The sequence below is a fragment of the Nylanderia fulva genome, unplaced genomic scaffold (genome assembly GCF_048542155.1).
Source record: "Nylanderia fulva isolate GAGA-0341 unplaced genomic scaffold, ASM4854215v1 Scaffold58, whole genome shotgun sequence".
Lineage (NCBI taxonomy): Eukaryota > Metazoa > Arthropoda > Insecta > Hymenoptera > Formicidae > Nylanderia > Nylanderia fulva.
In genome coordinates, this window is record NW_028190676.1 from 200,461 (window position 1) to 219,272 (window position 18,812).

Here is an 18,812-nt window from a genome sequence, read left to right on the forward strand (position 1 = left end):
TCGACAAAAGAACAGTTTAGGTGGATTCGTAAGCTATCGAAAGAGGAGGTGAGGGGTGCACTCGCGGAGAGAAAACTGTCCGTAAAGGGAATTCTCCCCACCTTTCGAGCTCGGTTATTAAGGTATAAGGCGGCTCAATTGATAGGACGAGAACATATTCCGAACCCTGAGATATCGGACGCGTCGAACGAGAAGTCGGATACCGAGGAGGCCGTTAGGGGAGAACCGATCGCGGGACCCTCGAAACCGGTGATACGAGTACACTCCCCGGAACAGCCGAAGACGCGCCCCAAGGCGCGGAGGAATCCCGAACCGTACCGCCCTTGCATAAGAATTAATTTTGCTATTGACGCATATAACATTATGCGAAAATGGAATTTAAACTTTTCCGGAGCACGCGACGGGGAGGCTGAAGCTTTCCTCATTCGGATAGAGCAGGATCGGCAATTAGTCCTCCTACACGACGACGAAATTTTTATATGCCTGCCGTTCTTCTTATCGGGCACCGCGGCTCACTGGTTCCGTCTGAATCAACATCTGTGGCGTACCTGGGGATAGTTCGAAGCCGCGTGGCGTGCGCGATTCGGATGCCCGAATTTTCAATTTACTTTACGGGACAAGATTATGCGACGGAAACAGGGGCAGGACGAACCGGTAGTAGACTATATAACGTGTATGCAGGCCTTGTTCGAGAGGTTAAATCCCCCCTTTTTTTTTTTTTTTGCGTAGTGGAAATCCTCATGGATACCCCCGCCTTCGGGAAGAGGACGGGTGGTTATGTGGGACTTCTTGCTCCCCTTGGCCGATCCACGAATGGATCGGTCAGGGGGCGCAGGACATACCTCACTAAAACCACTACGGATACCTTCTCGAGCGTTGATGGGGGACGGTGAGGATGCTGGTATCCCATGCCGACTCGCCGCCCTCCCGCCTTATCCTTCCTTAGGAGAGTGTTGCAGAAGGCGACACTCTCCTCCCCGCGAATTACATCGTGCGGGGTCCTCGCGGTTACGACGCAGGGCGGTATCAACCTTACGCCGCGCCCTCCCAAAGAGTTTGGGGGGCGGGGTCGCGGCTCGAGTATCCCGCTCGAGCCGCCACCCCCCGCCTCCAGAGTAGTGCTCCCTCCCCCTCCCAAAGGGAATGGGGATTTGGCAGTCACCCTGGAGGCCCTCACCAGGGAAACCCTTCCCTGAAGGGGAAGGGAACCCTCTACGGCGTTGTTGCCCTCCCATCGGTGCCTTACGGTTCCCGGTGAGAGAGCCCTCCCGCCGCATCTACGTCCGTGAAGGGAGAGGCCGCGCCCCGCGAAGCCGAGTAAAGTCCGACCCCGCGGCGCAGTGTTGTGAGACGAGCCCGGTTTTCTTGCGCATGCGCGGCGAACGTAGTATCAGTGAAGTAACTCCATATGTAAAAAGGTGTACCGTTAGTCACCCGTATAGTTGTAAGTTATAATTTTGTAAATTTTTATTAAAAAAAAGATAAACAAAACGGAGGGATATAAAAATAACTTTAAACAAGATATATAAAAACTAAAAAATTTTATTTGACAGAAAAATTATGAAATACCAACATTTGTTGCAAGGGTAAGGGAAACTGCCAAAAACCTTACCAGTATTCAAAAAACAAAAGTACATTTATTAAAATACAAAATAAAATTATTTTATAAATATAAAAATTAAATTTTTATATTAATATTTAAATTTAAAAGAAAATAAATATTGCGTCCTAGATAATAAACAATAAAATAAAAAATATTTGCCATAACTTTAAAACTAAAAATTTTATAAAATTTATAAAAATATTAATTCTATATAGATATTTAATGGCTTACACATTTAATAACTTTATAAAATAAAAATATCTTAAATTTATTAAATAATAAAACTAAAAATAATTAAAAAATAAAAATATTGCACTATCTTTGGCAAGAAGAAAATCTGGAAAATAAATAAAATTAATATATACATCTATTTAAAAATAAAAATATTGCACTTCGCATCTTTGGCAAGAAGTAAATCTGAAAAATAAATAAAATTAATATACACATATAAGATACATGTATGTAGCATGCATTAATAAATCTTGGCTAGATGTTGCAAAAAAATTAAAAATGAAAAAGCAAAATTAAAAATTAAAAATAAAAAAGCAAAAAAAAAATAAAAAATTAAAAAGCAAGCATAATTAAGCACCATCAAATGTGCCTTCTTCTCCGTACAAATTTTGAGCATTATGCAGTTCAAGATGCCTTGAGTCAGGTTGAAAATTTATACAATTAATATTTTTTGCTTGAAAACTGGACCGAACTACACAAATAGAAGAAAGTGACTCATTACTTAAACGATTTCTTTTTTTATTTTTTACATCGGTTACAATAGAAAAAATTCGTTCGACTTCAGCATTTGAGTGGGGAAAAGAAAGAACTACGTTAACTAATGATTCTAAATTTGGAAACATCTTTTTCCCATCGAAATTTGTAGATTTAAAAATATTTTGCCACATTTCATTTATTTCTAAGCAAGCTAATTCTTTTTTCCGGTCTTCACTAAAACTTGATGGCAAAATTCTCCATTCAAAAGCTAAATCAGTTATGTCAATATCATTCAATATTCGTTTCGCGATAAAAGTTAAATCTTTAATTTTTAATCTACCTTCATAATACAAAGCAATTTTTGGATCTAAAAAAGTTAACTGTTGAAAAAGTGTATCTTTAAAAGGCAAACGTTTAAGCATTTCTCGAACTGCAGTAATGTAAAAATCCAAACATTTCATTCTAATTTGTTGCGAACATTCCAAAGACAATGTATCCAATAAACTCTCACATTCGGGCCCTACATATATATTTTCTAAATTTTGAATATGATTTTTATTATCTAAATCTAAATTATTAATATCTTTTAAAATATCAAATGTAACAAAATTTTGAGCAATTTTTTAAATTAACTCCCGACTACTTTCATATAATTTATGTATTAATATATCACGCGATTGAAATAATGCATTAAAATTATTAAAAAAATTTAACGAATATTTTAAAAATAGTAAATATGCTTTAACAAAATCATCGTTTAAAGATTCTAAAATTACTTCGGCAGATTTTAATTTATCTTCTACTGATGCTAAAAGAAAATAACTTTTTAAAACTTCCCAATTATCGAGAAGTCTAACAACGCATTTATGTAAACAAAACCACCTTGTTTCCGATAATTTTAAAATTTTACTTTTTTGTACTTCAAAAAAATTTTGAAATTTGCCCAAAACTGCACATCTCTTCGCACTGCCCGAAATATAAGTGGCAACTCCTCTAATTAAATTTTCGCAAGAATTCGGTAAATTTTCACACACTTTACTAGCTATAATCGCGGATGAGTGGCAAATACAATTTAACGTTACTAATTGCGGTACTTCTACTTTAAGACGAGACATAAAAGAATTATTGCATCCAATCATAACGGATGCATTATCGCACGCCAAGCCAACAATATTTTTAATCGGAATTTCTTTTTCTTTTAAAAAATTTGTAAATATTTCAAAAATTTTACTCGCGGAACAATCCGTTGCATCTAAAGCTAACAATTCTAATAATTGAGTCGTGACTTTTTTATTTAAAGGCGAAACATATTTTACGAGTAAACACATTACTTTAGTATCTGATATATCCGTACTTTCATCGATCAAAATTGAAAATTTACATGTTTGCAAATATTGAATAATTGTTTCGACTTCGCGTTTTGCTATAACATTTTTAACAATATTTGCACACTTATTTCGAGCAAGTGAAAGATCTTGCACGACTTTGGGCTCTATGCAAATATCTTTTAATAAAGGAGTTAAATGATCCGCGCAATAAAAAGCTACGTTATGTTCAGCAAAAAAGGCAGATAATTTTATTTCGGCGCGTTTAACTTTATCTTTATGTGATAAATTACTATTAACACTAACGGTGGCTTCAAAATTAGACAAATTTATATTTCTTATATGTTTTGCCGTCTGTGAGTGTGCAGTTACATTTGTTTTGCAACATCTAATGGCCTTATTACATGCAGTACAAAGCGCTTTATTCTGAATATCAGGATGAGGAGTTAACCATCCTTTAAAATTATTTTCATCTAACCAAGAATTTGAAAATTTCTAAGTCTACGTTTCTTAATAACTCCTTTACCAATATTACTGCTACTATTACTACTACTACTACTACTGTTATTATTACAATCCATAATTTACATTTACTTACTGATATTCAATCTTCTTCCGTTGGGCTTTCGCGTTGTATTCCTCTGTTGGGCCAAAGCTTTCGCGCCAATTCGCGCCCATATCCTCTGCAGACAGTCATCTAGATACGTGTCTGTTAATACTAGCCTAACAGACAACATGGCCGCGCATGCGCGAGAAAACCGGGCCCGTCTCACAACACTGCCGCGGCGAGCGACTCCCCCCCTCTGTCCCCCCAGCTGCGGCTCCCTCCGCTCCCTTGAGAGTTAGGATTCGGCCACAGCCGAGGGGATTTCCCGTTTGGGGGCGCGGCCACGCCCACCCCGCCTAAGCAAGGCGACGCACCCGCGTCTCCGATTCTCGAGAGGTCTTCGGGGGAGAGCCCTGGGACTTAATTGTCCCCCTCCCCCCGGAGATCTCATCCCGCGTCATAGTTTGACGCGGGTGTGTTTGGGGCGGACCCTCCCCGATCCCCGCCACCACGGATGAGCAAGCTCATCGATGGCGGGGAAAGAGAGGGCCCGCCCCCGTATCCACTACTGCCACTTCTACCGTCGGGGGCGCGCCCCCCCCCGATTCCCGCTACCACAGACGAGCAAGCTCGCCGATGGCGGGAAAAGAGGGGGCCCGTCTTTATCTCTACTACCGCTACTTCTACCATCAGGGGCGTGCCCCCCCCCCCCCCGATTCCCGCCACCACAGAAGAACAAGCTCGCCGATGGCGGGAAAAGAGGGGGCCCGTCCCCGTCCTCCGTATCCTCTCCTTTATCCTCCTCTTCCGAGGGCTGGGAGTTACCTCTTCCAGCCCTCTTCCTCTCTCTCTCTCTCTCTCTCTCTGCCTCCTCCTTCTGCAAGAGCACGCTCTTCCACGCTTCCTCCTCCGCAACTATCGCCTTTACTATCGCGGATAGCGATAGGTCCCTCCCGATTGAGGTTAGATCCCCCCTGACAATTGAGCGAACAACTAAGTTACGCGCATAGAAATATGATACCGAGGTTGCGCGTAGCCGTACGAAAGAACGAGATCTATGATTTTCGATCTTTAGAGACCTTAGCTTCACAGATCGAGGAGTGTTACGATTTGGATCGACAGCCCACATTGTCGTGGTCTATTTTTCCGGAACTCGCGTATAGGGGTACGTCGGGATTGCCGAAGCACCCAAAAACGATCGCCGCGGCCGGGGTCCCCGCGACCAAGCCAAAGAAAAAGGAGAAGGCTACCGAGTCAAAGAAATCCCCCGTGAGTGCCGTAAATAACGCAAGTACGGACACAAAGCTCTCCTCGTCTATCGCGAATAACACCCGATTAGCCGACATGAAACGTTGGAACTGCGGAGAAAAGAGCCACAGATCGCGAGAATGCACGCAGGCGCGGAACCTGCATTGTTACCGATGCGGAAAAAAACAGCATACGACGCGGACGTGTCCGAATTGCGCGAGAAACGAAGGAGAGTAGATCGGGTCCTAACGGCTCGAAAAGAACAGACCCGCAAAAACACAGACACCGGGGGTATTCAATCGTACGTAACACTAGACGACACCGAGTTTCCCCCGTTGCAATATTTCGTAATTTACATAAAGGGACGGCCGTTAACGGTCCTTGTCGACTCGAACTCGAGTAGAACGCTCGTAGGAAAAGAAGGGATTAAGCTCATACAATCTCTAAAATTGCTGATGTCACGATACCGAGGCGGAAAAATACGGACGGCCAATGGCCAAGTTGCGCGAATAGAGGAAGTAAGCGAGGTACCTCTCAAATTAGGCGATGTCGAACATACGCTTTTTGTGGGACTACTACCCGATTTAGCGGTTTTGTGCATCCTAGGGATGGATTTTTTGTGCAAATTTGGAATCGGGTTGGATTTAACCAAATCCGAATGGTTTTTCTCGCAAAATCTCTCATTTAGATACCGCTTCAATGCCACCGAGCCGTCCGGACGCGCGTGTAGCGGACTGTTCGAACTCACCGTGCTCGACGACCTCTCAACGTGCGGAAATAGAAGGCGTGTTAAAAGACGCGGTGAAGGGTTCGAGATAACCCGGGGGTGACTACCCTGACGGAGCACCGCGTCGGATGACGTCGGAACACAAAAACCTATTAGGCAACGATGTTACGTTGTATCACCAAAAATACAAGGCGCCAAAATGTCGACAAAATGTTAGCGAGCGGAATAATCGAGCTCTCGTTTAGTGAATGGTCGAATCCGGTAGTGATGGTAAAGAAACTTTCCGGAAAGTATAGGTTCTGTTTAGATTTCAGGAAGGTAAATGAGATCTCGAAGAAGGACGCGTATCCTCTCTCAAACATGAACGCAATTCTCGACAAACTAAGGGCCGCGAAATACATTTCCAACCTAGACCTCAGTCAGACGTATTTTTAGATACCCCTGGCCAAAGATAGTCGCAAAATAACCGCGTTCAGCGTACCCGGCAAGGGGCTCTACCATTTCACGCGGATGCCGTAAGGGCTCACGGAAGCTCCGGCAACCTTCCAGCGACTATTAGATAAATTAATAGGACCGGAAATGGAGCCTTTTGCGTTTGCCTATTTAGACAACATAATTATCACGACGCCGACCTTTGAGGAACATCTTAAAAAGAACTGCTTAAAAAGAACAAGCGATGGGAATGGGGGGAAGAGCAATCGCGTGCGGTGCAAGTTGTTAAAGAACATCTGACCACGGCTCCGGTCTTGGCGTGCTTGGACTTCGAGAGGCCCTTTGTGTTTCAAACCGACGCGAGTTCGGTAGGGATAGGATCCGTTCTAACACAAGATTTTGAAGAAAGGGAGAGAGTGATCGCGTTCGCGAGTCGCGCCCTGACAGACCCCGAAAAGAAATACTCAGTTACCGAGCAGGAGTGTTTGGCCGTGGTGTGGTCTATAAAGAAATTCCGGCCATATTTAGAAGGCTACAAATTTACAGTGATAACAGACCACAGTAGTTTAAGGTGGCTCCACAACTTGAAGAATCCCATGGGCAGATTAGGCCAAATGGGCCCTCGAGTTATTGGAGTACAACTACGAAATTATTCATAGAAAGAGGGCCCTACACCACATGCCCGACGCTCTATCGAGAAGTTACGAGGGGGAAGTCGAGAACGACGAGGTGGTAGTCGCGGCGGCGGATCGGTGAGGGAAAATCTCGGCCCCGAGAGCACAGATGCCTGGTATAGACGTCAATTTGAGCAGATCGCGAGCGATCCGAATCGCTACAATCAGTGGTGGATAATAGACGCACGACTGTATTTTTTAAGACCTAAGCCGGTCGTTTCGAACATAGTAGAAGACTTGGACAGATGGAAGTTAGTACTACCGGGCGAATTGAAGGGGAAGCGCTGCACGAAGCACACGATGTTCCTCAATCCGAGCATCTCGGTATTGATAAGACATATCAGCGTCTCGCGGTCTCATATTATTGGCCGCGAATGTTTCGGGATGTAGTCAGCCACGTTAAGAAATGCAGCACGTGTCAACTCACAAAAGTCGAGCAGGCCAGTCCAGCCGGACTAATGGGTAGGGGAATAGTAGAGGCTCCGTGGACAGTGGTCGCGGCCGATACCATGGGCCCCTTGCCGCGTAGTAAGTCCGGTTTTAAGTATCTCTTAGTCATTTAGGACTTGTTTATTAAATGGGTGGAATGTAAGACCTTCCGATCCGCGACAGGCCCGAAAATCAGGGAGTTCCTAATAGACTTAGTTATTTCGCGCTGGGGCACTCCCAAGTGCTTACTTACGGATAACGGTACCGAGTTCGCGAATCGAGAGATCGAAGAATTTGCCCGCGAGAATGGGATACATTACGATACCATTCCTCCATATCACCCTCAGGCGAATCCCGTCGAGAAAGTGAATTGAGTCCTCAAAACGATGATCGTCGCGTTTATTGATAAAGATCATAGGGAATGGGATAGGAACATTGCCGACTTCAGGTTCGCGTATAACACCGCGGAGTATTCTTCCCTAGGAATTTCTCCTGCATTTTTTAATTTAGGCCGCGAATTGGTGCCGAGGGAAAGACTGCGAGACCGAGGTAACGATATGACTCAGGTCGACGCGGCGGACCTTGCGGTTTGGTCAGATCGGATGAAGCGGCTTAAGATGATTCGGGAATGGGTTAGCGAGAATTTGGAGGAAGCTCATGAGAAGCAAACGACTTATTACAATCTCAGGCGTCGCCGTCGCAATTTTCGTCCGGGTGAACGTCTTGCGAAGGCGGCACGTCCTTTCGTCCGCCGCAGATAACTTTGCGGCGAAATTGGCACCCAAATTCGAAGGTCCTTTCCGGATCGGTAGGAAATTGTCCTCGGTCGTTTGGACGGGTCAGCCGCCGGAAAGATTCACGCCCAGGATTTAAAAACCTATCATTTCTCCGACCCCGAATAGGATACCGAGCAAAATGGAGCAGATCCGAGAGGAGTGGCAGCGCTTTATCGAACGCTATAGCCACCTCCTAGAGAGGACCTGGAAGGACTACCCGGAGATTTGGTCCGACATGGCGGACGTGATGGAGACCGTCCGGCGCCACACCACTACGACGCGCGGCGCGGTAGTCCGTGACTTCCCGACGATTCGGGAAATAGAGATGCAGACCGCCTTGTCCGGGGCGGACGGCGAGATCCGGGTGAGCCCTCCAACGAGGGAATTCGGCCAGGCAGGTGCGAATTGTGGAGGCCGGGACCAACAGGGCCATGCAGACGCAGTTCCTACTGCGTTAGGCCAGGACCTACCAGCAAACGGCTGAGAAGGCCACGTCGCCCCACCGCCCCAGAACACCCACACCGCCGCGGACAAGGGAAAGGACCGGTGAGGGACTAGTTGCCCCTGGGGTGCTGGAATTGTGGAGGCCGGCACCGCTATGCCGCCTGCCCACATTCCAGGAAGCGAGACTTTTGCTACAAGTGCGACCAGCAGGGAGGTACTGTCCGCACCTGCCCCCGTTGCGGGCCTTCCTACGACGAGGAAATTCCAGCCAAGACGACCGAGGGCCGCGTCGGGGATCACGGCCGGAACGGAGCGGACGGTGCCGGGGCACACGCCCGACCCCCTACCCGTGATGGCCGGGAAGACAATCCATTTTTTCTTAGTTACCGTTTTTTTTTATTTAGGCGATCTCGCCATAACTTTAGTTTTATGCCGACCTAGACTACTCGGTTCATGCCTTAGGCTCTCCTCCTTTTCTCTTTTTTCTTCTTCTCTCTCTTTCTTTTTTTTTTTTGAGTTCTCGTATGAGAAAATTTCTTGTGTTACCGAGGTGATGTGTTACCTCCCGAGATAGGTTGGAGAGGAAAATCTCACCAAATAAGGCAAGGCCGCGACCGTAGAGAGAGAACAAAGACTGATTATTATGTACCTCGAAGAAAAATAAAGATGTTTTTTTTCATGTATTCGAGAGACCTTAGTGTTTAAACGCGAATACCTAACCTACCTTAAGACCCTCTCATTCCCTGAAGAATCATTGTCTCGGTAGACGGGACCCTTTTGCGTATCGCGGTATTTCTGGAGTACGGACGATTGCCGACGGAATTCGTGACCTCGTGGGCGGATATCTTGGCGGGAGTGGATTTCAAGTTTGTCCTTTGTCGTGAGAGCGCAATGGTCGAGTGGGTGGTCATTGATATGGGTCGATGTCCAAGACCTTCTCAATCCTCCCCAGGAAGGGGGGAGTTGTGACGTGGCCTTTTATGCCCGTCACAAGGGTGGACGCGCCCGGCCGGGAAGAGTCGGCGAGCGCTCCAAAATTTCGTGTATTTTGCGGGCGAGCGGCAAACTCTTCGCCGGCTCGCTTCTACTCGGTAACGAGAGTCGAGGTGGTGGACCAGGAGGATTAGATTGTGTTAGAGAGAAGAGGACCCCGAAGAATTAAGGAGGGAAGACCATTGTGCGGGAGGAACGGAGATTGAGCGCCCGGCCCGGTGAGTAATCGAAAGAATAAAATTATACACGGCACTGAGTCGCATAAGAATAGAATACTGCCGAAACGATCTTTACAGCCTCGGGGAGTCAATCAGTTCGAATAAAGGAAGAAAAGGCGCCTGTATCCCTCCACGAGAATGACTACCTCTGAGAGGCCCGCTGTCGCATGTCGAGAGAACTTGGAGATCGTTCGGAACTGATCACCCCGGGACGATCTCCCCGGCAGGGCAAGGCCGTAACAAACATCATCCGGCGGCCGTATGAGGTGCAGACGGAGCCGTCGAGAACGGAGCTGCGATCTCGCGACCCCCGAGGGCAAGGATTTAAAAGTGGCGGCAAGAAATCCGCGACCAGCCACGGAAAGGGGAAATCGATTTGAGGATCGATTACGGGCCTGACGCGGGGCGCAACGCCGCCGCGAAGCATGGCAACCGGGCCAGGGTGGCGCGCGCCCTTTCCCTCCCCCGGCGTAACCACCGACGTTCCGCCGGCCCGAATCGGAATCACTGTTCGATGAGTCGGTGTCCTAAACGCGTCACGGACCAGCGACCCACATCCTACGGCGACATCGAAAAATTGTAAGGCCACCTCCTCGATCTTACGGTAAGCGCGGAATCGACCGGGACCCGTGTGTCATTAGACAGTTCTCGCGATACCGAGCGTATGGGCTTGTTGTATTTTTATTGTATAGAGTTACCGAAAACCTAGAGTGATGCGCACGGGACTCGCGTCGATATCCGCGTAATTTATTAATTGTGTATCTCTTTGCCTTCTTTGCCTCTCCGAAGGGCACCGAAACGAGTCGACAGTCGCTGTAAAATCGTGAATTTGTTGTAATGTTATATCGAGTTTTCTGTCCAAGAACATTGTAAATTGTTATCGCTGGATTAGAGTATTGTGTTCACGATCCTGAGCTGATAATGAGAGAAGAAGCGTAGCAATATTGATAAGTAGTAAACCAACGATCTCCTTTGAGCTCGATAGTTACATTGTACTAACAGATTGTTTTCTGCGTACCACTGACGTGAAATATACTCTTGTCATTTTATCATATATCTAATGACTGATTATATTGATTGTTATGTCTTTGCTTAATATTTAAGATATATTTAACAGAAAGTCTCAATACAGGATTTGGATACCGTTAATTAAGAGTCGTGAAAAATTATTGCTCCGGAGTGTCGAGATATGCTCCACTCGGTTCTCCGGTACTCTCTCTACAGCCCTCTCTTACACACCGATCCTCGAGCCCGCTCTATCGCGATTCCTCTCTCGGCGGAATTTGGATCTAATATCAATAAGCCGCGTCCTCGAATATTCATGAAGAAGCGCGCTATTCGATTCGCTATCCATATCCAACATTGATATTTCCTCTCTCTCTCTCTCTCTCTCTCTCTCTCTCTCTCTCCGAGACTACGATTCCGACTCTCCTAGCGTAAAGAACTCCGCCCCTCTACCCCATGTCAATACCGAGCTTCCGAGGTTAAGCCGTTGTGCGCGCGCGGCCTGACCGTACCTGGCACCCAATCTTTTATTGCGAATAGCGATCGAGGGAACGTGAGAGCGGCATGACCCAACACACATTTCTCACATAATTCAAAAAGTTGTGACGATCCACTAGTGGTCGTCACTAATCACGCCGGGCCGAACACCTGCCCGACGCGCCGAGCCGACCATCCGCCGGTCGCGTGATACATCCCCTCCGGAAGGATGCACGCCATGCGCAAAGAAGCGCGTGGGGGGGCAACATCACCAGTATATAAGCCGGCTCGTCCGAGGAGCCGGCATCAGTCCTGTCTTGAGTCCAGTCCTAGCACCGGGCCTCTGGGTGTCCCCGAGGCTTCCCAGATTCCCGACAGTTGACGAAGACGGGAGTACCCTCTTCGCAGCCTGGGAGTTCCCAGCGTTTGACTCACTAAGTCCGACCGACGGAGGTGGGTTTGACCCCTCCGCTGCCTGGGAGTACCCGGCACTCGGCTTCCTGTCCCCGGTCAGCAGAGGTGGGCGTGCCCCCTCTGAAGCCAGGGTGCACCCGGCATCCGACCCTTCTGCAGCGCGCCTTGCCGCCGTCCGCGGCTCTGCGACCGCGAGATCGTTTGTCCGTCCGCGCGATAGTAGTAAGTCCGTGTAAATACCAGTGTGTCCGTCCCCTAGGTTTAAGTTTGTACATATCACAGTGTAAATAGGCTAAATAAACAAAATGTGTCACCATAACTCGTCTACGCAAGTTTGGCCTTCCGCTCCCGAATCCTGGTTCCGGCGAGCCGTCCGAGGCTGACCGAAACGACTCCGTTACAAGTTGCGCGTCAGTCAATCGCGAAGTAGACGCAGATAGTCCTCTATTGCGCGAGTTAATGCAGGGTATGCGCGAAATACGAACATATGTGCGTGCGGAAATAAATGCAATGCGCAAGGAAATGCGTAGAGAAATGCGTGCGTCATTGTCTCGCGGAGAGGAATCGGACGACAGCCGTCAAGAATTCCACAGGCGTACGCACGACCGAAACATGATACTGTATCGCGATAACCCAAGAAATTCCCGCGAATACATTAGCGACAGGGACGTAATCATAAGGTACGACAGTCGGCATAACATACGCGACAATATACGCTATCAGGACGCGGATAGATATCGATATGATAGGGATGCGAACAATATGATAATCGACGCGACTCGCGAGACTGCTCGCGCGACCGAGATCTGGATAGATGACAAAGTTATTGACGTGATCTACGAAGAGATTCACGATCAAGGATCCGAAGATGAACAAGCATTTTGCAACGAGAAACCGGAACAGATGCGAGGAAGAGAGATACGACATCGCATACGGACGCAGCGAGTACGACGTAAGAAACCGTAGAAATATACGCGGAAGATACATGACGCTAAAGGAAGCAAGGGAACTTATACCCACTTTCCACGGCAAGTCACAGCGCGAACTCAATGAATTCCTAGATGCATGCACGTACGCTATCAGTCATATAGACAGACGCGACGAGGACAGTCTAGTTTGGGGCATCTTTAGCACAAAAATCAAGGGAAAGGCTTGGCTTGATTGCAAAACGCGAGATATACGAACTTACGAGGAATTAAAAAGGCAATTAGAATCAACATATCAAAGCAAGCATACGACTACTCATTTACAAATTGAGTTTAATTCCCTTAAACAAAAAGCAAACGAAGACCTTCGAAATTCGTGTCGAGACTACCGCAATGGAGCTCTACAAATCAATGATCGAGGGACGAGCGCGCTCCACGACGGAAAAACGCGTTATTCTCGAGACGATATAAAGTTAGGCGTTACATAACTTCCAGACGGAACTACGCGAGGAAACACTGGGATACATTATCGACCATCGTTAGGTCACGGGATTATCGTACATTGAAGGATACTATCAACGCAGCAATAACGGAAGAAAAGGTCAGGAACGCCAATGCGACCCGATCAACTAAAAATAACCAACGGGATATAAAGTCGTCATCGCGAGATATCGGAAAAAATACTTGTTACAAATGTGGAAAACCAGGCTACATCGGGCGAGAATGCCATACTAGTAAATACGCGCTTCCGAAACCGGAGAAGTCAGATCGCGTAACAACAATAGAAAAATTTTGCAATTACTGCAAAAAACGCGGACACAACCGTGAAGAATGCCGAAGTTTAAATAGGTCAAAGACGAAAAAACATAACGCAAAAATAACACAGATAGAATCGGAAGACGACCGAAAAAAGGGTAGGTCACGAAAAAACGAATCTAAGAACGAACGCAATAGCAACGAGAGAGACTCGGAAAGAGAGATTCTGGTACGCGCAATCGAGTATCGCGTATCACACATACGACCAACACTACAAGTGATCGCAGGTTTAGATCTAATTACACTACCGATACGCAAAGCACAGAATGGCACAGTTAAAATGCTATTTGATTTAGGGGCCACTATTTCATTAATAAAACCTAAATATCTAAAAGACGACGCACTAATATATAAAGGAAAAATAACACTCATTGGCATTACGGGACACAAAGCGCGGACAATAGGAAAAACACATGCGACAATGGACATAGGCAAACGGAAAATAAAGCACACAATCTACGTCGTCAAAGACGATTTTCCCATGGAATACGAAGGAATTCTCGGGATAAATTTTTTGCGGAAACAGGGAGTTAACTGCAATTTCAAAAAACGGGAACTCACTATAAAAGACGCCGTGTTAAATTTACACCCGTATGAGAAGATCCGATTACAGCCGCACAGCGAAACGATTATCCAAGCCGCCACAAATAAAAATAGCGCAGGAATTGTAAGAGCCGAAGAAACTGCACCTGGTGTCTATATAGGACGATGCCTAGTTCAACCGGAGAACTACGTGTGCCCAATTAGCGTCATAAATACAACTGACGATGGAACGCTCCGCTATTAGTAGTGCTGAAAAATGCTGACGCATTCGGAAAACCGAGACTCAGAGTAGTCATAGATTTCCGAAAGGTAAATGACCTTACAATAGGTGACTCATTCCCACTGCCAAATATCACGGACATTTTGGATCAACTGGGAAACGCCAAGTACTTCACCACTCTGGATCTGACATCAGGATATCACCAGATACCAATGGCGGAGGAAGACAAAAGCAAGACAGCCTTTTCAACCCCCTACAGACACTACGAATTTAATCGAATGCCGTTTGGACTAAAGAATGCGCCAGCAACTTTCCAACGCCTGATGAATTCAGTACTCACGGGGATACAAGGACTCAGATGTCTGGTCTACCTAGACGACATCGTTATCTATGGATCCAGTCTGGAGAATCATAATCAAAGGCTTGTGGAAGTCTTGCAGAGATTACGAGAACACAACCTAAAGCTACAGCCGGACAAATGCGAATTCCTGCGAAAGGAGGTAATATATCTGGGATACATTATCTCCGAAAACGGAATATTACCCGACTCATCAAAACTAATAGCGATAGATGACTTTCCGACGCCGAAAAAAGTAAAAGACATCTAGTCATTCATCGGATTAACCGGATATTACCGCAAATTCATACAAGATTTTTCAAAAATCGCGAAGCCTCTAACTAAATTAACAAAGAAAAACGAAACCTTTGTGTGGAAGAACAAACAGCAGATAGCGTTCGACATATTAAAAGAAAAGTTAACAACGGTACCATTATTGCAATATTCAGATTTCAATAAAGAATTTAATGTGACCACAGATGCTTCTGATTACGCAATCGGACCGTGCTCTCGCAGCGACCGTCCCGTTGCTTACGCAAGCAGAGTGCTATCTCGTGCGGAGCAGAATTATAATACAACCGAAAAAGAATTGCTAGTAATCGTATGGGCCGTGAAGCATTTTAGACCATATATCTATGGAACGAAATTCAAGATTATTACGGATCACAAACCCTTGGTTTGGCTTTTCAGCGTAAACAATCCCGGTTCAAGATTAATCCGATGGAGATTAAAATTAGAAGAATATGATTACAAAATCATACATAAGGCCGGACGAGCGAACGCAAACGCCGACGCATTAAGTCGAAACGTAACAAGAGACGCCAATCAAGAAGAAAAAGAAGAAGAGATCATCAAGATAGAAAAAGAGAAAGAAAAAGAAGATTCCGCCAACGAAAAAGTATACACCAAAGAAGAAAAACGGCAAATATTTTACAAATATCATAACGCGCCCATTGAAGGACATCAAGGAATCGAGAGAACAATTAAGGATGTATGGGAGATACAATCGGAGATAAAAGACCCGAAATTCGAAAATTACAAATATTTGCATTTTGCAAGTCTTAAATAAAGTCATAAGCAACTGAAAGGATAGTGGCAGCTCTAAGTTTTAATTTAGAAATGTGATTTTTTCATTCCGATTCATTTTTTGGCTGTATTTGTTAATATTATTATTTATGTAATAAAATTTTTGAGAGTGAATATTCCCTAAATTCAACTTGACGGAAATGAATTTTTAAAAGCATTAAGTAAAGTTAATAATCGTTATAAAGTAATGAATTATGTTTAAATATAAATAAAAATGTAAATACATGTTATATTTATAAAAATTATAACTATAAAATGTAATTATTCTTGATAATTGAGTGCTCTTTGAAAACTGTTAAACGTGACAACACTATTGCTTCTCATAAGTTGGAGCTGTCAATTCCACATGTCAAAAAATATGCCAATTCACGTTGTGCATAATTAGAGGCTATCTATACCGCTAAAAGTTTTTTACGCATTATTATGTCAAAAATAACATATCGTTGGAAAGGAAAAATAGTATCTAAAAAAACTTATGAAAAAAGAATCGCTCAAAAAAAAAGTGGCGAGAAGAGAAGAAAAATCTCAAAAGAGAATGAAGAAAAAGTAGTGAATGAAATTGAGGACGTTATTGAAGAACAGTGATTTTAAAGACGGACGACGTATTGTTGATTTAAAAATTCTTGGTCAACAATTATAGTGTATATCCTGCAAAGAAGCTCTATCTTTGAAATAGATCGAAAATGAGATATGCCGTGGATTGGGTTCACAACTCATGGTGCGATGTCATAAATGTCTGCTTCTCAATCAAATTACTACAGATAAGAAGCTATTATCAAATGACAAACGTAGTGCTCGTTTTGATATTAACTATAAAACTGCTTTAGGTAAATTTTAATATTTAAATAACACATTTAATTATTCTAATTTTAATTATACATATATTTATTTTTTTGGATTATTTTTTTCTCAGGTGCTTTGCACGCTGGATTAGGATGGATACATCTCTCGAAATTATTTGCTTATATGAATATCCCATGTTTTAATTTTAAAACCTATAAAAACTACGAACAAGAAATTGGATTAGCAGCGGAAAAAGTGGCTAAAAATAACTGCAAAGATGCAGCAATGTTGGAAAGAAAATTAACATTGGAACAAGCATAAAACATCACTAAATTATTGTAATTTAATAATCTTAATGGAAAAAATTTAAATATATTGTTATCTGAATACAGAAAATTTATTTTTTAATTTTTATATCTAATATCCTTCTAATATCTCTATATTTAAATCTTCCTATATTTAATTCCTCGCCAATCATTGAATGAATCCACTACTCCTAATTCACAAGAACTAGAATCTAATATTACTCAAGAATATCCTGCCACTTTTAATGATGTAATCAAAATTTTAGTTTTATACGACATGGGATGGAGTACACGAGGCACAGGACGAAATTACGATAGTTTGAATGGTTTTGGTGCTATTATTAGTTATTTAAGTGGTATGGTATTAGACTATTCAACATATGTAATCGAAAATGTAAAAAATGTGGCAAGGATGATAAATCTCCAGAACACGACTGTCGTAAAAATTTTTACGGATCTGCGAAAGTTATAGAACCTCACATTGCCAAGAAACTTGTCATTGATAGTGCTATTCTTAAATCAGAAAATGTTGAAGTTGGAATATTAATAGGAGATGATGATAGCTCCACAATTGCAGCATGTCGGACAGCAAGCACTCATCCTATAATCAAGCAATCAGACGTCAATCATACATCAAAAGGAGTCAAAAAGCATTTGTATAGCATTAAAAAAAATCAACAAGAATTAACCAAGGATCGTATAACATATTTACATCGCTGTTTTATGTATGCTGTGGCTCAGAATCGAGGAAATAGTAAAGCAATGGCAGATTCAATTCGTTGTATTCATTATCATGCATTTAATGATCACAGTAAATGTGGTACATGTGTGGTGTGGCTACATTCAAGCTAAGGAAAACTATAACCACAAAATAGTTCCTGGTGGCTTTCATGATCAGGGATTGTTTATTGAACTTAGAGACATCTTTGAGAAATTTGCTTCAAAAATGCAGAGAAATTTTCAAGTGGTGCTTCTAGTAATGTAAACGAAAGCTTAAATGCCACAATGGCGAGTAAAGCTCCGAAGTCAAAATGCTATAGCTTGACTGCATCAGCTGACTTCCGATTTGCATGTGCCGTTGGCCAAAAAAACATCGGAGAAGAATATACTCAAGAAGTAATTAAAACACTCAATATGTTACCAGGAAAACATCTCTTACAACATATATCAAAAACTAATACAGCATTAATAGAAAGACGAATATTAATTAAATCTACCGCATTCAAAAAGAGACGTATGGAATTAAAAATGCTTCGAATTGTTTTACGTCATAACAAAGAAAACGTTGAGGGTGTTACTTATAAAAGTCAATGTTCTCTTTTGAGTGAACCAGCAGTACCGATCGATGAAGATGACGATGAGTTCAATTTCGAACAAGATGATAACGAAATTTCTATTGTCTTGCTTGATTTGGAAACCTCAGACTTTCAAAGAAATTGTGATATCTTACAGATCACAGCAAAGCATGGAAAAAATACTTTTTCAATTTATGTTAATTCTACTCAAGAAATTTCTGCAAATGCTACTGCAGCCAATGGTTTAGTAAATTGTTATGGAGATCTCATGTATCATGGTATAAAAGTACAATCTTTCCCTATAAGAATAGCTTTGGCAAATCTACAAGAATGGCTAAAATCATTTGAAAAAAAATGCTGCATTGCTACACATAATTTAAACTTTGACGGACCAAGATTATTTACAGCAATCATTAAATATTCTTTGATCGATGAATTTTCTGATGTAATCTATGGTTTCATAGATACATTAGAAGTAATT

General features: G+C 43.6%; 1 protein-coding gene across 1 annotated transcript; it reads right to left on the reverse strand.

Moving 5' to 3' along the window:
- Positions 1-775: 775 nt before the first annotated feature.
- On the reverse strand, positions 776-4,644 carry LOC146720946 (uncharacterized). The gene is made up of 3 exons (XM_085487591.1): positions 4,558-4,644; positions 3,194-4,131; positions 776-1,364 (listed from the first exon to the last, which is right to left on the reverse strand). The coding sequence occupies exons 1-3, from the start codon at positions 4,642-4,644 to the stop codon at positions 776-778; spliced, it is 1,614 nt and encodes a 537-aa protein (XP_085343717.1).
- Positions 4,645-18,812: the final 14,168 nt, after the last annotated feature.